This window comes from Strigops habroptila, chromosome 1, assembly GCF_004027225.2.
Source record: "Strigops habroptila isolate Jane chromosome 1, bStrHab1.2.pri, whole genome shotgun sequence".
Classification (NCBI taxonomy): Eukaryota; Metazoa; Chordata; class Aves; order Psittaciformes; family Psittacidae; genus Strigops; species Strigops habroptila.
This window is the reverse complement of record NC_044277.2, coordinates 91,032,164-91,059,238: the sequence shown is the minus strand read 5'-3', so window position 1 is coordinate 91,059,238 and position 27,075 is coordinate 91,032,164. Positions and strand designations below refer to the sequence as shown.

The 27,075-nt window shown below is 38.1% G+C and overlaps 1 protein-coding gene across 1 annotated transcript in view; it reads right to left on the bottom strand.

The window, feature by feature from the left end:
- Positions 1-18,806, bottom strand: part of DTNBP1 (dystrobrevin binding protein 1) — a 69,311-nt gene extending 50,505 nt beyond the window's left edge. Inside the window, exons 1-6 of the mRNA XM_030507001.2 lie at positions 18,688-18,806; positions 15,112-15,162; positions 12,003-12,050; positions 11,122-11,182; positions 8,600-8,732; positions 1,066-1,198 (exon numbers count right to left, since the gene is read on the bottom strand). Coding sequence (XP_030362861.1) covers positions 1,066-1,198; positions 8,600-8,732; positions 11,122-11,182; positions 12,003-12,050; positions 15,112-15,162; positions 18,688-18,743 — 482 coding nt within the window. The 5' untranslated portion in view covers positions 18,744-18,806. The remainder of the gene's footprint in view (positions 1-1,065; positions 1,199-8,599; positions 8,733-11,121; positions 11,183-12,002; positions 12,051-15,111; positions 15,163-18,687) is intronic.
- Positions 18,807-27,075: the final 8,269 nt, after the last annotated feature.

Genomic DNA, 27,075 nt, shown 5'->3' with positions numbered 1-27,075 from the left:
GAAGTACCAAATCTGAGTAGTAAAACCAACCAGGACCAATAGGGACAAACTATGCAAAATGTAACCAGTGCTGTCTGGCGCAGACCTGTCCTTGATCACCACATTCTAATTAGGACCATAAATCAAACCAGTTGTTCTGACTATACCACATGTGTCAAACTTGCTTCAGCAATCGAAAGAAGCGAGGAGGGTGCCAGTGTGCTTCCCCTTGCTAACAGGAGAATACCTAGTTGGATAGATCAAGTTACCTAGTTATCCCCTAGTCAGAGCTGGCTCCAGGTCTACCAGCATCCACATCTACCCACAACTCTTAACACAGGCTGTCAGAGGCTGTCTTTGACAAATTGCTTCAATTTAACTCCTCATTTATACAATGGACTTAATAGTACTTTTCTTATCTCCTTCACTAAGGTTCTTTTTGGGACTGTCAGTAACAAAACCAAGAAAGTCAACAGTTTAACTTACTTAAGCTCTTAATATTTATCTCTTGCTACTTTATCTTTTAGGTAAATACAAAGCTCAAGAGTTGGAGATTCTGACATTTGACACATACTGCTACAAGTTGAACTTTGTTTTCAAGTACTAATGCCCTGTTTTTGCAAGTAAGAGAATGGCAGGAGATTAATGCCTTTCATACAGAGGGAAGGGTACTTATAGAATTGAAAAGAAGACAGATGAAAATACAGTTCCTAACTTTACAGGTAAATGGGGAAAAAAAAAAAATAAAAAAAAAGAAATCCAAAAACCACAGTGAGGGATTAAAAGAAACAACAGTTTATCAGTGTTTATCAACAACAGCCCTTACTCCAATTGTTTGTAGAGAATAATAGGCATGACTTCATTTTAAGAACAATGTACTGATAATTTTCTAAACACACACACTCTTTGTTCATCACCAACAGTTAGACTGACATAGAATGAATCTCTAACAAATTTGCAACTTCCTGTCAAAGATTACTGTTTCTTTAAATTATTAAAAGGGATTATACTATATATGGTGAGGAAATAATTGCAAAAGGCTTATATTTTATGATAATTTATAGTTATAGCAATTGATTTATTTACCTTTTAGTTTTCTTGTAGTTTTCCAGCTGTAATGTCTGCATACATTTGTATCTTTCCAACTCACACTGTTCACATAGATCCTCAAGACACAATAGATGATTCTCCATTTCCTCAAAGTTTGCCTCTAGCTGGGCTATAAGAAATACTTATATGAATATCAAATTGTATCAACAGATGGACAATTCACCTGAACAGAAACAGGAATTCATAAAGGAACATAATTAACATAGTAATAATTACACATATATAAATGGCTCAGAAAGATAAACAAATCTCAGTCCGTACTGCATAGTAAAAGAGTGACAGCAGAGCCGTGTTAAGGGAGATCTATCTGAGATTCCCATTATAGTTAGATACTGAATCACTGTATTTGACCAGCATCTTGGTTTCACAGGCTTGTGGTCTTTACTTCAGGAAAAGAAGCATCCAGAACTCCTAATTTAATTTTGCTTCTTGGGCACACCATCTGTTTAGCCCCTCCTGCCTGGTACCACCCTGAGGAATAAAGCTGTGCTGACCAAAACCAGCACTAATCTTAAATTATTCAAATGAAGCAAAGGTCAAGCATACTGGGAGAAATTTAACTTTTACGTTACCTCATAATAATATAAAAGAATACAGACTTTGAAAGTTTACTCTGAAGATAGACCCTTTACTGATAGGGAGATCTCTGGATTTAGCTATTCTACAGACTCACACACTTAAAAACACTTAAAAGAGATCATGCCTGTGAAAAGCCCTGGGAAACCCAATCTTATCTCATAGCTCACCCTGTTTTCGAGTAGAAATTTGGACAGAGAACTCCTGAGGTCCCTTCTGACCCTAATTATCCCATGTGAACCTTGTATTAAAGGGTCACTTTCCTTGCAGGTGATTAATGTTGAACTCCACGTCCCTCCCCAGGATCTCAAAGTGGAAAAACTATTTAATCAAACTCTAATCAGCTAGTCACTCTGGGATGGAGCTGTCTGAGTACAGAACTATTATTCACCCTTTCGCCAGGACTTCTCCTATACCAGAGGGAAGATAAATTGCAGAAGGAAGGATAAACCACATTTTAACAAAAAAACCAGCAACCAAAGAATAGAAAGGAGTTTGCAGTTCAGAGACAGATACTCCAATCTGCTGTTGGTGTACTTGACTGTTGGTGCAAAGAACTACAGAGATGACAGAATGAAAAGCAGAAAATCTAAAGTAACTCTGAGTTTTGTCAAATGGCTGTTTCACCTTTGCAATCTTCATAAAGCAAGACAATAATTATTAAGTTCAAGGTGGAAAAAAGTTACAGTTAAGGTAAGTGGACAGTCAAAAAAAGGAAAGAGCAAGCTGAAGGCATCAGTAAAATCTTCAGTTCTGGATTAGCCATTCTACTTGAAGCCTACCTTGGAGTATAAAAAAAAATTCAATTTTCTTAGCCATTACTCAATTAGAAATTGTTATCCCAGTGGGCCCCCTAGAAAAGCAAAAGTTAAGACCTCGAACAAATTTCCCAGCATGCATATTTATATGTTCAGCTCCAGTCACTTAGTAAGAGGTTTTTTAATCCCTAACAAGTCAGGCAGTGCTCCACAGCAGTCAAAGAGGAAAGATGAAGATTTCCTTAGATTATTTATAGGTATACAGATCATCTGGGGGGCGGGGGGGAGGGCAGGGAGGGGAAGGGGAGAAGAAGGAAAAAAAGGAGTCGCAATTTAATGTGGAAACAAGTTTGAGGAAAAAAGAGTTGTTTTCAGTTCTACAGATTGTGATGTGGAACATGAATTGTTTACCACATACTCAACTTTCTCTCACAAAATCCAGATGTACTCAAAGGGCAATATGACTACAATTATGACTGGTGGTCCCTTTTTGCTTAAAAAAATCACTTTTCTGAGTACATTAAAATCCAAATGTCTGTATTATGCTAACATGCTTTTCAGAATGATTGCTCACTTATTAATTTGCAAAATTCACAAACACAGCAGGGCTCGAGATAATATACTAAGGTACCTATCAACCACTGATTTTTCCACTTAAAAACCCCACCACCTGCTTTGCTGTACTTGCTATTGAAATAATATTAAAAGACAACAACAAAGAACATGAAAATAAAGAGGATGAAAAAAAGTGAATTCTAGAAGGCAACTCGTTCCTAGCACTAGCATTTGAGCAGCCTCTAGTGGGAACTGTAGAAAACACTGTGCTCCCGAAGAACAGGAATGAACACCTAAGATCTCTCCAGAAGACAACAGTCCTGCTTTACTGAAACACAGGTTTCAGAATTTTTCTTTCTGAAGTGAAAGAAAACTTGGTTGCTTTTCACAAAAAAAGTTGAAGACTAGCTCCATAGTAATTGCACCAGCTACAGTTGTGAATTAATGTCTTTCCTACCCAAATGAGAAGGTATTCACTGTGCATTGAAAGTTCCAAACAAAGCTACATATTTAATCAATTTGAAACTTAAGTCGTAATTCTTTAATCAGCTCTTATCTATATTCACAGATGAATAAGACCATACTTTATAAAAGGTATTTAGCAAAAGTAAGAAATCTAGAAATTAATTTAGTTTTCTAGTTCACAGTGGCACCTACAATCAATCTGTCCCAGAAATGTTCTAAAGAATATGTGCATGAGTACTACTTGTTTTCCAGCTCTTCAAGAAATCCCACAAGTGGTCAGGCAACAACCACCATCTCACTCTGAAATGGCATTGCTCTGAAAGAGAAAAACCATCTCCTTTTAATCTTTTTAAGGAGGCTGGAAAAAAATCCAAACATGATACATTTATATTAAGAATTTTCCTAGTAGTAATATGCCACACTTGAGAGAAATATTTTTTATTAGATAGCTGAAAAAACACCTTGTTATTTAGGTCACATCATTCGAATGATACTAGTTTGTACTGTATTTCTTACACTATCGCACATATAACAACGCTTTGACAAGTTTGTTGGGTTTTTTTTTTTAAAGTATGTTATTTGATCAAATGACATTAGATTGAGTTATCTTCCATCAGTGTACACTGTTTTTCTTAGTTTACCAACCACTCAGGTATTATTTATCTAGAACTCAGCAACCACTAATACAAAATTTTGTACCTGAAAACACTTTCTTTCTAAAAGTTTACCTAATTTAAATTGACATAATTTTAAACTGAAACCTGTTATGTGTAGTTCTGCAGTAGTACAAAAATTGTTAGAAAAGCTAAATTACAACTTTTTATACAAAATACAAATGTTTTCAATTTTTCCTACAATAACTTCAAATGTAGCTTTCCTCCACTGTCCCAGCCACCAAAACAACAGAAATCACCAAGAAACATTGAAGACATTTTTACGAAGTTCATTCATTTTCTGATTAAAAGGCAAAAAGACGGAAAACAAAGGATGGAAACAATTACATCAAAAAATTGTCTCTACCTCTAGGTCAGACATAGATTGCTAAAAGCTTAAAATGAGCAGTGAAAGACACATATATATACACACACATACAGGAAGAGATCAATTCAGTTGCAACACTTGAAGAAGTCTTTATGTAATTACAGTTCTACTAGCACCTAATTTTGTACTCAAACCACAGACACTTCCAAGCTTACAACATCAAACTAAATGACTTTTATACATATATATCTCCATCTTATACAACAACCCTCTCCACTGAAGCACTCTGCTCTGGAGCCTATGAAAGAGAAAAACTCCCTGTTGAACAAAGGTATCTTTACACTACTTTATTTAAATTCTATGGTTTTACATACATCTCCCTAATATTTTCCCTGATTTTCTCAGTAAAAGATAAATCCCATTTCATCTCGCACAATTAAACTCAGGAAAGCAAGAAAACTAACAGCAGTTTTTAAACAACTGGTCAACCAGTTTGAAAAATTGTTCTAATTAGTAATAGAATATGATTTACTTTAAACAGTCACTTACAGTAAATTTTTTACAGCTCTCCTAACTTTAAAAATAATTTTTAAATAAAAACCACTAAATACTAGAGCCTTCTAATGGAATGTGTGTTCTAGAGTCCTGCAACACAAAACGTTTCTCCAGCTCTTTTTCAAGAGCTATCAACTGCTAGATGCTAACGAAAAAGAAACTGTTATTTAAGTAACAGAATGCAATTCAGAAGTCCAAGTTCAAATGCCAGCTCTGTGAAAAATCTTGATTAATATATTGTCTGGTCTTAAATTCACTTTTACTTGACCAATACCTGCTAATATCTAAATCCTGATGTAAGCCACAGTCAATAGATAATAGTAAGCTAATGACTTCTCTTCCCAAAGACACTCGTCTTCACCAAAGCGACAAGTCTACGGGCTATCACTCATTGCACTTTTTCCTCCTAAAAGTACTGCTTCACAGGTTGTCTACAAACTGATGAAATGAACAAAAGTTAAATTCTATAATCTCAGAATATGAGATGTTGCCGGAAGAATACTGCATTATTCAAACTGGAAAAATCTTTGGCATTTTAAGATAAATTAAAAAATAAGTATATTTCATTAAAACACAAGGTTTTGCTGCAAAACAAGTACCCAAAATACAGGTATTAGGTCCTTAATTAAAATGTTACAGAAAATAAAAATCTTGTATTTGTTGAAGAAGATATTATATTTCACAAGTTCTAGTACATTTTCCTTAATGTCTTAAGGAGCCATTAAGAAGTCTTTAATCCCACTTCTTAAACAAAGGGAACATGGCCATTTTTTTTTTTTTTAATGCAAATTCTGAACAAATCGATTGAATTTTGCAAAGCTAGAAAACGGCAACTTCCACACTTGATACGCAATCTGTAAATAAAGCATGGTCTTCTGCTCAAGATCTAACAAACTAGGATATCTCTCCCAAGCAGTGTGAAAAGTTTGTTTTCCTAATGGATTTTCACACCCATCTAACCCATACTTTGGAAAAAAAAAATTTATTAAAGTCTAGGAGCCAATAGTTTTTATCTCTGTGAATACATACCCAGCCTTATTTTCTTCCTAGTCTCACCAGTCTAAATACTTTCACTCTACAAATAAAAATTGGCTTAAGTGATGATTCAAATTCTGGATTTTGAAAGGACAATAACTGTCCTTTTCACTTTTTCTTCAAAGTTTTCAACAGCAGCTATAATACATTGCATAATACAATAAATTTAGCAAATGAAGACACAGCCTCTTCATTTGAAGAATGACAGACAATGTGAGCACCTAAGTTAAAGGACTTTATTTATAAAAGTGCTAATGATAATGTGTCTTGTAATACACAGCAAAAGCTGAAGAATCTGTACATGATTCACAACAAATTTAAGCAGGTCACTAAAAAGGCTCATTTCCATCATCTGAAATTTCTTTAATCAAAATCAGCCAGGGTTCCCATCTACTTTCAAAACAAAAGCATAAGTAGGTTTAATAGAAGCATATAATGTCATAAGACAGAACTACTACTTTTCTGAAATGAAGATTAGCCAAATGACATCCTGGATACACAACCCAGGACACAGGAGTTTATAATTCTATATCGCCATTTTTGTTTGTTTGTTTGTTGGTTGGGTTTTGGATTTTTTTTTATTTTTTTTATTTTTTTTTTTACACAATATTTCACTCGTATTTAAAATTCACAGCCACAGAATTAGTCTTCTCTTGGTAAAGAGAATTCAGTTTACATATATAAAAGGCAGACAGTTTGGGGTTATAAAAACTATAAACAGTGAGCAGAATACCACAGCAAATTTCTGGTACATCACTTCCAGAAGTGTAGATGTTGAATTTGGTATAAATTACACCTTTCTATTCAAATACTCTATACTTAATAGAAAAAAATCAATTCAAAAAAATTCCCAGTGGTTACCAGGAACTAATAGAAAACTCTAGGTAAATTACTTGAAATCTGACAGGTGAGGTGAAGGTGGTTCAAATCGCACAACCTTAGCAGTAGACTTAAAAATTCATTAGCTTCCCTGAGCAGACTGGTTTTAAACCTGCTTGCACAGTATCAAAAATATTCTAGAGACACTGAGCCTTCTTCAAGTAATTCTACGGTCAGGGTGAGACTAATTCTGGTTCATAAAACTATAGCATTAGGAATAGGAAGGTAACCCCAATTCATCAGAATTTATATATGGCATTTGCAGTTATGAACTATAAAGACAATTCCATTAGTTTTTTTATTATTTTGTTTATCTTTGGTCTACCAGTGGACTGCATCACTTTGTGCATGATGATATTAAAATCAGTATTTAAATCATTATTCAAATTGATATTTCCTTAGAAAATAATTGAGCTTTTCAAAAAGCCAACATGAAATGGTTACCACACATGACAAAGCCTTACTAAATGAGGTGTTATAAGAAAATTGTAATAAAAAATAAAATATACTCCTTGGTTTAGAAAGAAATAGCAAAGTTATTAGTAGCCTACCTAGGAACAAAGCTGATTTGTGTATATCCACTGACCATAAAAGAATGAGAAATTAGCCTTTGAACACAGAAAAGAACCCTCCTTTTCTTCACATCATACGCCAGCACACAAATCCAGCCCACCCCACAAAAACAAGAGCTGCAATTACAGAAAGAATTTCTGCATACTTCCCAGCCGGTGTAAGAATAGTGCAGGCAGAGTCCCTGCGGAACTTAGCTACTAAAATCCAGGCACAGACAGCAGTTTTTCAAAACTTTAATTTGATGCAACTTGAATATTTTTTTTTTTTTTTTAATGGAGCTATCAAGAGGCCTACTGTGGACAGAAAGGCTTGCTACTTGTCAAACACAGCACCCCCATTTCAAGGCTCAGTAACACTAGAGCCTTCCAGAGACTGAGGCCAGAACATTTTTTCCTAATTTCATTTTCAATGGTGGATCAACTATTTGATGTGTGCGGTTTCCAGCAGTCATCCACTAAAGCATTAATGTATTCATCTTTTCATGTTTTAAATTAAATCAATGGGTTAACATTTGGTAAAGTTATACAAATTAGAATCCATCTGACAAACATCAGATATTTGGTAGCCTTAATATGTAGCATTACTAGTTTCACCTATGAAAAAGTTGGGTATCACTTCAGAACAGTTTAACCCTGTACACTAACCTAAGCTATGGAAGCTAGCTTTGGAAACAAGTACTCTTCAACAAAAAGTTTCTGCCTTGAAAGTGTCCCAAGCCAGCTAAATGTCCTCCTTCCCCAACAAATGATGGTTTAAAACAAATTAATATAAAATGACATAGACTCAATAAAAGAAAAATAACCACATGAGTATTCATACTACTTAGAAATCTTTAAGAATTTAAAAAGATTTCAAGAATTATAATTTTTAACGGTACACACCAAGACATGCAGTTATTACAATTTTTTTTCCCCCAAATAATGACACATACAAAGGTTTAACTACTGGGAGAGCAACCACAACTAATTTTCCTCTTTTTACAAAACCAGTCTGTTTAAGAACTACTGTTTTACAATAGAAAGGATGTGTTTGGAAAGCAAAATTAAATTTACATTTGCAAAGTTCGTAACAGCTGAACTTCACTCTAATCCTCTGTACTGACTTAAATGCTTGTTATGTCTATAAAACCTTACCTAGGCTTGCCGTGAGGCATTCCAGGTCTGCTAAAAACCCAGGTATTTGTTGGAGCTGATCCTGTAGTTCCACCAGACTGTTCCTCTTCTTCTCCCAGTGCGCAGAAAGCATCACAACTTCACTATCCACCAGCTGAAACAAACAGGTTCTTTACTTTAATTGCAATTTTATGTACCTATTTATGAGCATCTTGACAAATTTTTAGAATTAAAGCATCTGCAAGCATAAGGTCAGCATGGCAACCCTACAGGACTGCCACTTATGTTCTTCTCAAGTAAATATACAACATGTTAAAGAAAGACCCTGTGGTATGAAATATTTATATCAAAATGCATTGATCAAAACAAGATTAAAAGTTATTTCTCATTATACTAATGAATGCAGAAGATATTTTACGGATTTTATTAACAGTAAATAACATGCATCTGGAATTTTGACAGCAGTGTTGCACTGGTACACAACAACATTGCAGTGCTGCAATGTAAGGCTTATTAATTAACTTAGTTTAATGTTGCTAATCATACCAATTTAATCTTAACAACAAAACTGAAACTCTGCACATTCAAAATACTCTAGAAAATGAAATAAAAATAGTAACATAAAAAGTTGCCTTTTTAACAACCCTACTCTTCTGCTCTTGCGATAACTACTGCAGTTGCAAATCTTTACGAACACACTTCTACATTAGTTCAATTTTTGCTGTTTGATTCTTCCTAACTATACAGTAGTATAATGAGAAGAGGATTCACTGCTTAAAAAATTTATTTATATAGGTATCAGATTCTATGAAAAACAGCAAGATCAAGAGATCTTATTTCACAAATGTTCCCCTTACATAAGATACTTCAAATGACTCAGCTATAGTTTCTCTGCTCTTAGTTCCATTACCCATTCTTCCTCTTGCACACAACTGCAGCCTGTGGCTGTATCGCATTCTGAATTCCTCAGTTTTTGTAGAATTTAGTTGCAGAAACTGAAAAAGTCAAGGAATGGGCGAAGTTCTCAAAAGACTTCCTGAACCTTTTCAGCCAGATGATCGAATCTTGCCATTTCCTGTCCTTTAGGAGAGGGCAGCAAACAGTGCCAGTGCAACAGCTCTACCCTGATAAAAACTATCAACATGCCTCAGGCCCAAATATAGTCTATACTTTCCCAGCCCCGACTGCTTATAAAGAGCTACAGCAGTAACATGAAACATCACTTTTTGCAACTGTTTACATTGCATCACATTATTTCATGTTTACATTACACTGTTGACATTGCTATTCATTGTTTCCACAGTTGTTTATTGGCAATGTTGTCTTAAGCAGTCTCAACTAACTTTAATTTTTTTGAATAATGGCAAAGACTGCAAAAAATGACCACCTGAACTTCTGGATATGTCTTATTTTAACCATCACCTTGTCACACTCTGACAAAGTCGTACTTCTCGATATTCTTCTCTAACCTAGCATATCCCACAGAAAAACAGTAAGCTGACATAATTAATATTTTTGGTTAAGTGCAAGTAGTGATTGCAACCATCTGACAGAAGACAAATTCTGGTGTCAATGTATCAGTTGTAACGTACTTCAAAAGCACTAGGAAATTATCACACTCAATATTTGTTATAGAAATTGAAATTTAAGGAAGTAAAAGGAGAATGATCTTCAGATAATTCCTTGAGAGAAACATGATTACAGAGTATTTCTATTTTTACAATATCTGTATTTAATACTTTATGAATATTAATTGTAGGCTGAGCATCATCAAATCTGTAAGAACTGTGAGAAACAAGAGGAACTGGATATTCTGATCCTTTCCATCAGCTGCCTGTCAAACACCATCTTAAAACCACAGAAAAAACAATACAATGTGGCATTTTTCCCAAGCAGCAACACAGAGCATTATTTTCTCACTGTACTGGTTGTACGAGATCCAGCTGTGATGGAGTTAATTTTCTTCATAGCAGCCCATATGGTGCTGTGCCTTGGATTTTTACCAAAACAGTGTTGATAACACACCGATGTTCTGGATATTGCTGAACAAAGCTCGTACAGAGTCAAGGCTTGGTTCTTCCCCAGTCATTCCCGCTCCCCCTGCAGTGAGTAGGCTGGGGGTGGGCAAGAAGTTGGGAGGAAATACAGTCATGACAGTTGGCCATTGGCCAAAGGGACATTTCGTACCATGTATCATCATGCTCAACAATAAAACTCAAGGGTTTGGTCTTCAAGGTAGTCATTGCTCTGAGACTGTCTTTGCATTGATCTGCTTGTGGGAGGTCATGAGTGACTGTTTTTGCATCACTTGTTTTTCTCTGCTCTTCAATTATTAAATGGTCTTTATCTTGAACTATGAGTTTTCTCATTTTTGTTCTTCCTGTTCTCTCTTCTGCCCCACTGATGAGGGAATGAACAAGCCTGTGTGGGTGCTTACCTAGCGCCTAGGGTCAACCCAGTACACTGGTACTAAAAGTTTTAGTTTAAAATTATTTACACATTTTTAAATATTTGAGGTGTGGTATCGTTATTTTTTTTCTTACCTCTCCAGCTTTTGCACAATCTTTTGCTCCTTTGTGAAGGGCAGCCCAAGCATCTTCATATCTGAAGAAAGATAAACAACTATTCTTACTGTGTTCCCCTTAAAAAAGATGAGGATGCCACTGTGCTAATATTTACAGGGACTACCAGAAATAACAGTTTAAAAAGCCATACAGTTCTTTCTGGTATTTATTGTTTAACCAAGAAAAATACACAGTAAGAAAAAATTTCCTTCAAAGAAAATGTGATTCATGCTTTTAAACCTGCTACCTTGCATTAAGAGCTAAATAGACCGAGCAGTATTTATAAGACTGCAAATAAAAGCCTTAATCACTACTTGGAATACAATTTCATTAAGAAAATGAAAAAAAATTAACAAGATGATAATAACACATACCGCCCCCCAAATAAAAAGGTGTTTGGGTTTTTTTAAGGTAAAAATACAAAGGAAATTTGTAATGAAGATCACTTATGTTACTCAGAAAAAGTATGATGAAGTACACACGGAATACACTCTCTTTTCATGGCAATGACAGGCATACCGTCTCTATTAGAACAGAATGAAATCATATAAAATATGTAAGAGTCATAAAACACCAAATTAAAACCACAGGCTGGGCCTCAGTGCTGGTTTCCTTCATTCCTGTGCATTAGACCATGAACTGAAGTAATCTTTCAAATGTTGCTTTTCCTCCAGAAGTTCTGTTTCATTAACATGACAGCACTTAAGGACTGGGCAAGCTCTAAACATATTTATCATTTGGTGCGCAACATCAAAACCCCTATTAATAACACCCTTATTTTCTTCTAATTTTCTTAACCTGATAAAGTTATTTCTGAAATTACAGGAAGCAGACACTAACAAAGAAAGGGAAGATCATACCTGCTCAGTATTTCCAGTCCAGCACACTCTGGCAAACACTGAACTATTCTAGAAAACAAATTATAAATATATACATGTTGTTACTGCATACAAGGCTGTTATAAAAATAACATGTGCACACACATCTGTTTTTGACAGATATGCTGAGCACAGAAATATTCCCTACTGTTCGCTTTCACGAACATTTTTGTCAATTCTGGTTAAAATGCATTACACAGTTTATCTTACAAGAATATTTCAAAGCTAAGGGTGGCATTTTCCCTCTTGTTATTTCATGGTAGCCCATTCTTACCTCTTTTTTACCATGTCCATTAAAAACAGCATTTATGAGAGAATTTCTTACTATATTTAATAAACAAGCATGCAGGATGAACATTGTTTTAAATTAAAACAGTGGACAGAAATATTCTGAATATTAGACTACAACACAAGTTCTTTGTGTCTCATTAAAGACATTGAACTTGATACATTCTATAAAATATATTCTATAAAAATAATTACTATGATAAAGAACTTGGTCAGTCTAATGCTCTAATGATGTACTGAATGCATACATTTTCATTAATAACAGCTTGAAATATAAAGGCAACTTATCATAAGTTACAGAAAACTAACAATGCAGCATTTTTAAGGATGTATTATGTGAAGATCTTGATGTCATCCAAGATTTGTCTCTCATATTACCAGAACAGGCTGTTTTGCACTCTCATCCAAACAACTCGAATGGAAACAAAACCCCAACAAATACTATAAATGAAACCTTTTGTTTTTCTTTAAACCAAAGGAAAAGTGATAGAGTCAGTGAGGTGGAAAGGGACCTCAGGCAGTCTCTAGTGCAACCACCCTCTCTTCAAAGCACGACCAGCTGTGGGACCAGACCAGCTTGCTCAGGGCTTTGTCCAGTTGCAACCTGAAAACCTCCAAGGACAGAAACTTCACAGGCTCTGTGAGCAACCTGTTCCATTGCTTGACCATCCTCATGAGGAAAAAACTTTTCCTTGTATATATGGCCTTTTCCTGCTAAAACATCTTTTGTTTCAGCTTATGCCTATCACCTTTTGTGTTCCCACCACATACCATTCTCCTTGATTACATCTTCAGAGATAATGATAGGCTGCTGTTAGGTCCCCCCAAAGTCATCTATTCTCCAGGCTGAACAAGCCCCAGTCTCAACCTTTTCCCATACAGAGAGAGTTCGAGCCCCACTGTCTTGGTTGCCTTTCGCTAAACTTGCTCCAGGTTACCAATGTTTTGCTGATACTGAGAGCCCAAATTAGACACAGTAGCTAGATGAAGTCTAAGGAGTGAGTGCTGAGTGCAGGGGATAATTACCTCCCTTGGTCCTACTGCCTGTGATACATCCCAGGCATACATCCCAGAAAGCTGCCATGTTTCCTTGCTACCAGGCATGTTGCTGGCTCACATCCAGCTTGCTGTCTGCCAAGATCCCCAGCATCTTCTCAGCAAAGCTGCTTCCCAGCTAGTCAGTCAGCCCCAGTCTGTATTGTTGCAGAGGATACTTTCTTCCCAGGGAAAGACTTTGGATTTGTACCTCTTGAATATTATGAAGTACCACTTGGCCCATATGGTCTGTTATGGGTTGAGTTTCCCAAATTGATCTTTATCCACTACTGGTCAGTCTCTTCCTTAAACCCTTTCACTAAGCACAGAGGACTGGGAGACCTTGTTTGTGAGGACTGAAACAACAAAGGTATTGACTACAACCGCTGTGTCTAAATCATCTACCACATTCATCAACAAAATGTTTTCTTTGTTCAGCCTTTTATAACCAACGCAAGGCTGAAGCTCTTCTTGTCCTTAACATCTCTTGTAAATGTCAGTTCTAGGTGAGCCTTCCTAAAGCTATTCCTGCATGCCAAAGAAATTTTAAACAGGCTATCAAAAATTTATCCTTGACCCCTTCCAGAACTCTTCTTGACTGCATCTTGCTATGTTGTCCTTTCAGCAGACATCAAGAATTGGGGTTTAATGATACAGAGAATTCCTCAAGTTGTTTAGCAAAGGCATTTTTTCCCTGATCAGATGGTCAGTACCAAGCTCCCACTGCAACACCTCTGTTCCTGACCCGCAAGCTCTCAGCCATCCCTACAATCAAGCTACTCTATGTTTGTCCCAGCAAAGCAGAAGTTACCCTGGTATTCTCCTATTTGTGATGATCTAATTGGTTCACCCACTGCTTTTCTCAAAAAGTGATGGATATTTACAGTACACCAGATGAACGAAAATATTATGGAGTGGAAACATACAGAGAAGGCAGTTGCCTAAAACAGTTTTATTCAAACCTTCACCTATTCTTAGTTTAGTTTCCATGTCTCGTCAATACAACCAGTCTTGTGTTAAAAAAACCTTTATATCCAAAACATCAAGCTTCAGAACTCAATAAAGTTTCTTTCAGATGCCTTATTTTTTTGTTCAGGGCTCATTTTAAAACCAGCTTGTGTCTACACACTGTGTTTTAGTAAGAACATGTTTTACACTAAAGCATAACTGAGCTTATTTGAGGAACAACAAAGACATCGTTTACAGATGTTAAGTAGTCTTTCCCTACAGTTTATGCAGGTTGAAAGAATTAACAATATACTAAAATGTAGAGGATAAAACCAAAACAAAACCAAATAAAATCCCCCACAATTCTTCAATCTTCTTGAAACAGGTAATTGAAGTACTCTATTATACATATATTTTGCACAATACTCATATTGCTGTTCTTACACTAAAAAACCTGAATTACAATTTTAGTACATGAGATTCCCAGAGATTGCAAACAACTACATTTCAGTGTACTTCAACCTGAATCTTGCATAAAGTACCACAATAATGTTGAATACTCACACAATTTAAATAGTCATAAATTCATTAAGGGCCATCAGAAATTACTTAGGCCTATCAATGAAGGCTCTACTAAGCAAAGCATTTCTTCAACATTAGGGTTAAACTTCTCTGTTGTCAGAAGAGTATTCTGTAAGATTACACGCAAATTTTCTTTGTTCTTTAGAACTGTAAATGCTCTACGCAAGAGCCACTTTCAAATTTTTCTTTAACAAGAGCATCCTAGATCAATGCTATATATCAAGGCATTCAGAAGTACCTCTGCCTGCTTTTTTTTGCTTCTTTTGATTTGTCGCCCAAAGTCTTCAACCTATAAATCAAAACACACAAAAAAAAAAAAAAAAAAATCAGACATTTCCAACACCAAAACCAGATAACAACTTGTCTGAACACACAATGTGTTAATTCCAGTCTATTACAGTTAATTTCGTTCCAGCTTATTCCACAAATAAATCAATCATCACTTAGTTTTCTGGAGACTGTCATATGACATTATTTCTAAATGTCTCCTTCTAAATTATGCGATTTTTCTACAAGTGCATCATGCAGTTGGGTATGAAAAGCGTAATGGGAGATATACATCCAGGTCATTGAGCTCTCAGTGCTGTTTCTTTAGCAGACAGGTGTTATAGATCTGCATAGAAACAACCAATCCAATCCTGAAGAACGTCCTTTACAAGAAGGCATTATGTGCCAAGGAAAAGCATGACAGTCACATTTATACCCATTTGCTGTAAGTCTGCCAACACAAAACTAGCATGTTTTCTTCTGGCAACTATCACAATCTCCAGTAGCATGACCACAGTGCACTGCTATTGAGCATATCTGAGGCTTGTTTCATCTAATAGTCAAATTTCAAACTGGCTGGTATCTTGCTCCTAAAAAAAAAAAAAACCACAACACAAACCCAACAACGAAACAACCCCAAACCAAACCAAATCCCCCAAAACACCAGCCAACAAGCAACATATACCCACCCCCAATTCTTTTCCACTCTTCACTCTTTTTCAGTCAACCCATATATGCTAACCAAATTGGCATGGTAGAGTGAGAGTCAAAACCCCTGGCTATTCTCTGACTACCAAGACGATGCATGTCCCCTATGGCCTTTGGAGTCTAGCTGTCCAGGACAGCAAGCTTTAGGAAGAAATAAAGGACATAGACACATCAACAAGATGAAAATGAGCTATGAGGCCCAAAGATATCCCCAGACATGACACAGAGGTATGGAATCCTGAGTGACCCATTAACTGTGAAACACCCTAATATACACATATTCAGGCTGCTTCTAGGGTGAGCCCAATTATTCCTCCAGTCTTGAACACCACCAATTTCCAAGAACTGAAAAGAAGAAACCTCAAAGCTCTACAGCAAAACAGGTGGTTGACAATTTGAGGAATGACATTATAAAGCACGTCTCGGCTCCCTGTTAAGAGAGCTGTTCATAATAGTTCAGCCAAGTAGCAACAACCACAGCACACTGAGGAAGAACACTATTGCAGAAAGCTCTGCAATTTGCCCTTCTCTGTCATGTTCCCCAGTATGCATCCCCACCTGTAACAGCAGCACTCCTCTGCATACAGGGATAGCAGGAAATGCTGGGTCACAACTATCAGTTCTCTTACTAGAGTATCTGCCAGACAGTCAGAAGTAAAGGTTAAAGGATTTATCACTAGACTACACAGTATCAACTTCCTTTCACCAGTGTTCTCTATACAAAGTAGAGGTAGTGTGAGCCACATCACTCAAGCTAGCAGAAGCACACAAATTACTGCCTGAGCACAGACAAACACAGCTCACTGTTCTGCTGTTCCGTTTTTTTTCTTCTCCTGTAGAAGATCACTTATCAGTAAATGGGTCAAAATCTAGACACCTCACTCACAGGATACACAGAACTACACAGCAGACACAGCTGAGTAGGGGAAACAGAGCTAATTTCTTTGTATACAGAAATGGCTAACAACCCTAAACTGCTCTTTCTTTAGGCCACACAACCCCAGATTTAATATTTTTCAGCTGCAGATAAAAGTTTCCTTAATCCTTTAGAATTGATATTGTTTTCTTAGAAGCCCTGCAATAGCTTCTCCCTGCCTATGCTTCAAAAGATCCAACTGTTTTGCTTCGTAAGCATTAATGCGTAGTTAACAAGTTGGCCACAACTTGCCCAGCATTCCTGACATTTTGACCATTCTGAGCTAATGTCTTAAGAGCATGAAATGACTTCTATTACCACTTTGGTGGGTAGGGATAGGAGTTATTCAGAACACTAGGGCATTGAGGTTGCATTGTCTAGGAAACGAAAGGGGGCAAAACAGGACAAGTCATGTGCTGGGCTGAATCCATGGGGATACTACAAGAAAAAAAAAAAAAGGGTGCTCTCCACAGCCTCTGCTACTATGGCTCTGAGATACAGGTTCCCAATGGCAACAAAAGTTACACTGCAAATGAAAACAGTGCTTAAAGACTGGACACTCCAAAAAGTGCATCTTAATGGAGCTGCTAAAACACAAAGACGGAAATGATGAAACCAGAGACAGTTCTCAAAACAGAACAAAACATTGCAATACAAGGAAAAGGGTGAATTAGAGACTACATGGAAATATATTGACTCCACTGCAGCACCAAAGGGAAATATAGAGTTAAACAGCCATTAGATCCAGCATGTTATGACCTTCCTGTTATCCTTTTTCATCATGCGAAAAACTCCTTTTTCAAAAGAACCTTGCACTATACTGAGGCATCAAGCTCTGTGAGAAGTTCTAAAAATAACAGCAAAACCAAAAGACAGACTGCAAAAAGCAATGCCTTCGTAAAGACATTTTAATATTCAATTACTCTTCATTAAGACAGGTAATATATAAGCAATTTATCTGACTGATTGGTAGCTTATTCTGTCAGTTTATGTGGACCATTGTATCCTGGTGCAAATAAGTCATTATAAAGTATTTATTTTATGTTTCTGGAGTACACAGACATCCATCATGGTATAGAAATATTTACCATAGGGGTATTATTATCAGGCAGCCTCAACATTGCTGAAGACCATGCAGTTTTTAAAAGCAACTGGTTACAATACGATACTCTCCTGTGGCTCATGAACAAACAGTTTTGCAGCAGAGGCATGACCTTGTTCTCCAGCCACCCACTGACTTCCAGTAACACTCATCTGGACCACCTGCTTGTACTAAAAATAGCATTGATATAGGGCCTACGTAAAACACCCTTGTGAGGCAATGTAGGAAGAATAACTTTCTACTTTTTAATGTGGCTGCTCCTTCCACTTATCCTGTGCTTCTCCTCTCCAGGTGACAATAACTCATCTTCCAAGGGAAGAAAAGCTTTTCATACGCCAAACAGAGCATAGTGATGCCCTTTAAGCAATTACGCTAACCCATAAAACCTTGAAGGTCAGTCGCTTCATAAAAAATTCAAGCGAGTTAATCGACCCCATTCACATCTTCCTCATTCTCCCACAGCAGCCTCTTTCCTTCCCCTGACCGCAACCTCCTCCCCTCAACTCGCCCTACGACCGTAGACGATCACACCGCAGCCAGAGCTCGCCACCCCGCCATGAGCTGCAAGGACCTGGCGGGAAGAGGGAGGGGAAGGAGAGTGAGTAGGTGGGTATCAGACCCCCGGGGCCGCGCTTACAGCCCGTCCAAACACCGGGCACCCGCGGTGGGACGAAAAGGCCCAGACCAGGGGGTCCCATCTGCCCAATCTCCTCCTCTTCCTTCCCCCCGCCCGCCGGCCCAGTCCCCGCCCTCCCCCAGTCCCCGGTCACCTGCTTCCCCCTCCCCTCCCCTCCCGGCCCGGCTCTCCCGAGGGCACGCACCCGGCGGTGAGGTCCTGCTGGACGCTCAGCAGCCGCTCCCGCAGTATCTCCAGCATCGCCCCGGCCTGCCCCAACTGCGGAGGCCGCCGCCGCCGCCGCGCTCCAGGGGCCGGGCGGGGCGGGGCGAGGGGCGGAGCTGATCTCCATGGCGGTTAATGCCCGCCCTGGCGCCGAGCGGAAAACCCGCCCTTTGTTTTCCGGTGGGGATCTAGGTGTCGTTGGCGGGAGGCGCGAGGAGCTGGGTTTCCTCACAGCGATGGAGTTGCCGCGGGGCTGCTGAGGAAAGCTAGAGCCCTTGGTGTGCGGTCCCAGGATGCGAGTAAGGCCGGGTAGACCTGTGTATAAAGCCCGGGACGCGTCAAGGACAGATGTTAAGAAACGTGTGGGTTCCAGAAGTTGCGGCGAGCCAGCGGCTTTTTACAGACCGCAGTAAGCGCCTTGGCAGGTCGGGTCCCTCATCTTAATGATTTCGACATCAATGGTACTAGTGTAGGAGTGAGCTCGGGGAATCGGGCTTTGCGGCAGAATCTCAAAAGTATGGAAGGAAAAAGCACTGGGTCTCCAGGGATTGCTGGGTTCTTGGAGTAAAGGATAGATGGTAACTTTTCAGGGTCCTTGCAAAGCAGGTAGTTTGTCTGTGTGGCCTGCTGCTATTTGGAGACTGTCGGGCTTGTATACATAATAGTGACTCTTAAAAAAAGAATCACACACACACAAAGAAAAAAAGGCTGTTAGTTATTACAAATAGCACGTAATCACAGAATGGTTTGGGCTGGAAGAGACCTTGAAGATCACCTAGTTCCAACCCCCTGCCGTGGGCAGGGACACCTTCCAGTAGACCAGGTTGCTCCAAGCCCCTCGGTCCAACCTGGCCTTGAACACTGCCAGGGATGGGGCAGCCACAGCTTCTCTGGGCACCCTGTGCCAGTGCCTCACCACCCTCACAGGAAAGAACTTCTTCCTAATATCTAATGTAAACCTACCTTCTTTCAGCTTGAAGCCATTCCCCCTTGTCCTATGCCTACATGCCCTGCAAAAAAATCTCTCTCCATATATAATTAAAAAAAAAAAAAAGTTTTAATTAAGCTTCTAGGTACTGTCCAAATGATAACTGAGTCAGTCAACTAGTTGAGACAGTTCAAGTGGCATAAGACCGTTTCAGAACAATTGGCCAGTCATTCTGGATGACTATAGTCACAGTAATGGGAAGACCATCTCCCACCCTGTGTGTTTTCAGTTAATATTTGAGGAACACAGACCCAGGATTTAGCAGAATCTGGGAAATCTTAAATTTCCATTTAATTGAGACTTCAATTTTTGTATAAAGCAGCTGAGATTTCAAAGTCAAAACATTTTATTTGTTAACCACTTAAGTTTTGGTTAAAAGTTCTAAAAACACCAAGCGGTGAGCACTGACATAATTTTTTACAAGGGGAATGTATGCAGGGAGGGGTTCTTGAATGCAAGTGTGTCGTTCAATACTGCAGAAATATACTCAGAGTGCTTCGAGGTATATTTAATCAACTGGAAAAGTGACACGATAATCCCATTCACTCTCTGCTTGCATGCTATTTGAAGCATATGGGACCTGTAGATTGTTTCTGATGTGGCTTATTGAAAACCAGTATTGCTCTTTGGCCTTAATAAAAATAAAAAGCTAAATACAGCTAAGAAAAATAATTGGGTTGATCATTCCAAGCATTGAAATTGATGTAGCTCGTCTCATCTGGAGGTTGGGAAGACTGTTTTTGTGGCAGACTGTCTATGAAGTTCTGTAAAAGAGCATGTGACATTTAGATGGTATTTTTCTCTTGCTTGGCCTGACAACAGTATCTGAAAGTAGATACTTTCCACTTCCCTGGATATTTAGCTCTCCAGACTAAGAGGGAAAAGGACAAGAATCAACAAGTTTTTTCTGATGTATTCACAGACATGCATTACAAATGCTGACAAAGGCTGTGCTATATGGCTTTAGGTAATATATATGTTATGGGAATTAAAGTTTTCAGAAAACAAGAGAGGGGTTTTAACTTTTAATTTTTACCTTTCCTTTGAGAAGACATATGCATTCCATCTGTGTTACATATTTTCAATTTTCTTCTGAATGTTTTTGTCAGTGATGGTTCTAATAATTCACGGTGAGTAAACGCTTTTAGGCTTCAGTACTTCTTTTGCAGTTAAAAAGAAACTATTCAAAGACTGCTGTCTTGTACAATTTCATTGCCATCTCTGTGTAGAATTTGGGGAAAGAAATGTGTTGAGATGGTGTTAACAGTCACAGTAATCCTAGAAATACAGGAGTGGAAGAGACTTTTAAAAGCACATGCTATGCTCAAGGGCTGTGGTGAATTTTAAGTACGCTATGTAGAGTTTGTTTAACTGGTTCTTAAGAACTTAAAATGAAGGAGATTCTGCAAGGTCCTCAAGTTATCAGCTCACATGTTTAGCTTGATCTTGATCTTCTTTTTTGTTTCTGGAGTGAGTAATTCCAGTTCCTTCCTCCCCTCTGCCCCCCCTCCTTGTAGTCACTTCCCAGACTTCTTATTCTTGCTGGTCTGGTCTGGACATTACCCAGTTTGTCCAGAAAAGTCAGAGCTATATAGCATTTCCATCACTGAAGCTGAATTACGTGGCTTCATTTTGTCCTCAGAGCCTTGCTGGTAGAAACTTTTTTGATTTTCGTGTAATTTTTGAATGCTTGAAGTGGAAGTGCTGGATCAGGCCTCCTTTAACTTAGAAGACATACCAAAGTCCAGCAGAACTGAATTCTGCTTTCATTCAATGTGTTTACTCTCATTCTTGGTCCAGTTTTATTTTTTTTCAGAATAACACAAGTGGTGCAAAATCACACAGGACATGGGTTCAGTTAAAGCAGGGAGCAAAATTCCCCTGCTTCTTTTTCAGAATTACGTGTAATGAATCTGAATCCAAGTTCCACTTCCCATATCAAAAACTCATAACAATGTTTTGCATGCAGTTGTAAATGGTTTGAGGTGTCAGGTGAGGGCACTGCTACACACCAGCACCCCTGCAATAAAGCTCAAGCAGAGACTGAAGGCCCAGGGCTAAGTTTAGAAGGGGTTCCCAGGCCCATAGTTAGAGGGCGTGGATGGAAGCCACAGGTGAGGTTAGTGGGGGCCATTAAGTGCCCACAGGGCAGGAGAGGTTTACTGAAGTGGTGGTCAATGGTGCTCCCTAGAAACAACTTGTGTCAAATGGTACAGTAATTGCTTTAATCTTGTGACATCATTATGCTGTGGGATAGGTAGGGAGAATTGAAAATACAGACTTATGGTTAAACCATAAACATGGCTTAACAATCTCTATTTTTAGGTTTTAGGAGAAAATTTCATAATTTATGATTTATAAAGATCTGTAGAATATGATTAGAAGTTGACTAATGGATATTACAGCTGTTGGACTCTATGCATATTTTACTTTTCTAACTAGTTCTGTACTGATATCAAGCTTAAACATTGTTACAAATACTGGAAAAAAACTTCAATTCCAAAACTCTACTACTACTATTTGAGCCAATAAAGGCTAAAATGAAAGTGTGCATTAAGGTCTGATTCCACATTTCTTGCAGGAATTCCACTGCATGCTAAAAAGAAAGGCTGGTGTCTGTCAAAGAGTTTTATGTTACCAAAGCTTCAGCGGGGTCATATGACATAAGTGGAAACTAAATTTGAGTATTACATCGTAAGAACTGATTATCATAGTCTCACTTATCCTGAGGCCTCATTACAATTAGTAGGAGCTTATAAGAGCTCCCTTTTCCAAATTAACCTTTATAGCTTCCTAATAAGAGTTAATTTTTGCTCTTACCTATACTAACTCTTGGGGCTTTAGCAATGCAATAAAGTCTCTGCAGATGGCATAAAGCTTTTATATAAATAGAGAATATCTTTTTATCTCAATTAAGAAAGTTGGGTTTGGGGGGTTTTTTTGCTTTTCCTGGAAACTAGCTCAAGAAGATATAGGTAGTAATCATTGCCAATCCTAGTGAGAACTGGAAGAATAATTTCTGTCCCACAAGTAAAAATATTCTTAATTGGGTTCACACAAGAATAGGTATGGGACTTAATCTCCAGGTTAGTATAGGTTCAAAGACTTGCTTTAGATGTTAACTTTTTAATGGACCACCTTTCTGACAGCATAAAAAATATTTCTAATTCTATATTTAATATTTTTTCTATGGAAATTTGGAGATTGGCTTAGTCCAAGTTAAAAGTTTGTATGTATAGTACTTTGCACTAAGATAGTGATTAAAAAAGTAGAATGGAGTTGGAATTGATGAGTGCAGATAGGTGTGTTATACATGAGACTTAACTGGAGTACAAAATAATCAAATCATATGTTACTTCAGTTTCATCGTTTCATGAAAGAGACTTTGGTGGGGAGCACATCATAATGATAGAGATAAGTAGTGGTGAAATTCCATGGTCCTCATCTCCCACTCACATCATATCTGGTGACTGAACACATGATGAATTGCTACCTTTCTGACCTGTAGGAAAATACTGGGAGTGGGGGGCGCTGGTGGCTTAGCAGAGTTAGGAAGCTAAACAAATCCCTTCGGCAGGATCATAATTGCTAAATCTGATATTGGGGAAGGAACAGGAGCACATACCTGGGGACAGACATTTCCAGGGGCAGCCTGGATATAGTAGGATAACATCCTGAAAGGAATGACCATCTCAATATAGCTGCTGTTCCTCTCCTTTCCTGAAACCTACCCATATTCAGTGGTGTAACTTTGTATTTTCTTAATCTGTCATGGCTATGCTCAGTCATGGGTATGGGAACAATAATTTTGCCGTCACCACTGAGGGTGGTAGAGTTTGAAAACTACTTACAATACAGGACAGGGGCTCCTGCTATCTTTCCTTCCCCCACATCCTCTTTTCTGCCTTCACTCTATTGCTAGTCTTTTATCTTTTTGCTATTTTTATCTAGTCAGCCAAAACCATCCCTTTCTCAGTGCTGGTGATGTCAGTGAGACAACCAAAGACAAAAAATTTAAGCTGCTGCTCCTTGAAGCCTGTCGGGTGTGGTACTGTGTAATAAGATTGTGTGCTCTGGCTGTTGCTCCACCAGCGAGCTTGCAAATGAAAGTTGGGACTGAAACTATTTTCTACTCTTACTGAAGTTTGCTATCTTTTTTTATGGGCTTTTGCTATGAAAATATCATTGGAATAGATCAGCAATGGCTCCAGACTGCTTCAACTTATTTTCTCTTTTCCCAAATTAGTTGCATTGACCTTATATCTGACATTATCTAAAAGACCACAAGACAGTATTTTCTTATATCAAAATAACAACTAATAGGAAGGATCCTTCAAAAATGAGGACCTTGTTTAAGACATTGTAATTTGGATTCAGTATCTTGAAACTTATGTACAACTAAATTCTTTGAAGGTAATAGCTTTTTAAAGAAAGCGAGGCTCATAACTCCAACTGCTGAATTTAGTTCAGTTAGAGTGTGCCAATTTTGAGGAAAGGACAAAATCCGTATTGAATTAGCCAGTTCCACTAGAGGGCACAGCTGTGTATAGAAAAACAAAATCAAGATACCCTAGTATTTATTTCTCTGGAAGGCGTGTACCTTAAATGAGCAAGATATTACTGATAATGTATTAAGTACAATTCATCATTTAAGGTGTCAGAAGGATGCCTTAAAAACTGGTACTGGTTTGAATGGTGTCAAGCTCAGTACGTAGTGGCCATTTGGTATTTGATGCAGTCACAGTGTTACTTTCTTAAACTCCTTTCTCCTGGTTAAGCAGGGTGGGGAGATCTGTGTGACACTGTTTCACTTGTATTTTTATGGACAATGAAGGTGATCTTCGGGGAAAAAAAGCAGAGACATGAGCCTCATGTTCTTGCCTCCTAGCAGAATACTAGGTTGTGCTATTTCCGATGACTCTTGCATTGTCACTTCTGTTGAAATGATCTGAGGGGATGCACTTTGGAACAACTGGTTTCAAAACAAGCCATGCTGCTGTGTCTTTCTGAGGAGGATCCTGTGGTCTTAGAGGCAGCAGCTGCCTGTATCAGGCAGGTTTAGCCTGTTAATTCGAAGACATACTTGTGTAGACTGCATAACTTGCATAACTAATCTTGACCCGCTTGTCAACAAATTAGAAGGTTGTACTAAGTATGAATGAATGCTGTACAATAATATTTGGGGTTGTATTAAGTAGTTATGTTGTGTCTGCATCTGCTATTTTTTGTTGTCCTTGTGTGTAATTTTACTAGAGTAGGCATTGAATCGTATGATTAGATGTTCCCCTAGGCTATAAAGCACAATTGGTTTGTTTGAGGGAAAAGTCGCGTGTTTCCCTTGTCATTGCAGTGCCAGAAAATGCTGATGTGACCTTAGCTACTCTTACGGGGCATTGGGGTGGGAGGTGGCGTGGGGGAGAGAACTTTAGTCTTTTGGAGGTTTTCCGGGAGGGACTCCCCTTCTATTGCTGTATGCTGTGTTAGCGCTAGGAGGCTCTCCTGGTGTCTCTCTGCTCGTGTAAGCGAAGTGACAGAAAGGCTGTTTGCAGAGAAGGGGCTGCAAAAATGCTGGGGAACTGCTGCGAGTGGATGGGATGTATCATGAAGCAGAAGGGGGGGTTTAGTCGAATAAAATGCACATTTCCCCAGTGCTTACTGCTCTATTTAAGTTCTTCTGTGTTACTTCAATTTTCTATTAATGTGACGAATTTCTGCTCCCCTGGATGTCAGAAGCATGGTTTGAGGGAAGAGGAATGAGGCCCAGAGTGAGATTCTTGAAAGACAAGCATACTATGTGTCAGTTTTATTGATCAGAGGCAATTAGCTCAGCCAAACCCAATTAGGACAGAGTTTTAGTTTTATACACACAGACATTAATCGCTCATTATCCAAGTGAACTCTAAAGGGAATTACAACAGACTAACAGAATAAAATGGCTGTTTCTTTACTGTTAATGGAGGAGTTTTCTAGATTTTTATTTAGTACTAAAATGCTGATTTCACTGATTTTCTCTTACATTAAATCCGCTTTTGGGTTTTATTTTTTTAAATTTTTTCCAGTAACAAGATCTTAGTCATCTGTCATTCTGGCCTTTCTAGTGACAAATATCATCCTATGAATGAATGTAATTGTTTTGGGTTTTTTCCCCCTGTTAACTCCTCCCCTTATTTGATGCTCTTGCTTAAGGCAATTTTTGTTGAAGCCTTCTGGCTGACTGCCTAGCATTTGGCTAATAACTCTGTGCAATTGTCAACTTCATACAGTTTCAGGGTTTGAAACGGAATTCTCTTTCCTCAGTTTGTATGGGTCTGCTGTTTACTAGTCCATTATGCATAGAATCTAATCCACTTATGCTGTAAGTAGCTTGGAGACAGAGCTTTTTTTAATCATCACATGTTTTATTTATTGAGTGTAATTCAGTTTGAATGAAATGGAATAGTCATAATGGTTCTTGTACTGTTGCAGAACTTTTTATTGCAGTGTATTTTGTCAGTTTGATTTATTTTATCTGTAAATTTACAGTTGTTGTGACAACACAGAGTTGCTTTTCTAGCTATAGTAAAAGTACCTCATCCTCCTGGAAAGTATTCCATATTTCAAATTATGTGGCTCCAGGGTGGACCTGAGAATTGCATAGTTGTGTTTTGATTTAAAGTGTTGTCTGCTTGCTCTCTCTTAATTTTCTTTCTTTTTTTTTCTTTCTTTTTTGGTATACTTTTTATTTGGAAAGTAGCTGTCATTGCTGGATATCAAGGTGCACTGCATAGATGAATACTGTTCATGCAGTAAACACTAAGAGAAGCCAAATGCTCGTATTTAGGTGCCTGCAGTTACAGAGCTGGCTTTTGAGATTGTTAAAAGTGAGATGTGCCCATTCTGCTACATCTGAAAATAAAAGGACTTCAGTGCCAAATTTAAGACACTCTCTTTGGTCATTCTGGCATGTATATGCCAGTGCACAAAATGGAAAAAAAATATAGGATTGGACCAGGTTGTTGATGGTACACTGCTGTGAGATACAATATTGGCTTCTATAGGAAGTCTTCATGGTCTGGACTTTCCAGGAATGAGAGGGAGTGAGGTTAATGTTATTCAGACCAAATCTCTGACATGGAATGCATGGGAGGCTTAAAGAGCCTTCAGCAAAATGTATGTGTTAAACTGAGAAAGAGAAAATAATTGCCTTTAGAGATGCATCTGAAACCTTTTCCCTTTTTTCTGCCTTTTACCAGCAGCAAGGATAAACAATATTTGTAGCTGTAGAGTAAGGGAACTATGTAAGGCTTGAAAATATTATTTTTGTTCTCTGAAGAGTTATAAATGTTATTCATAACCAGAAAACTTGCCTAGTATATATACTTTTTGAAGACAGTCCTAGGC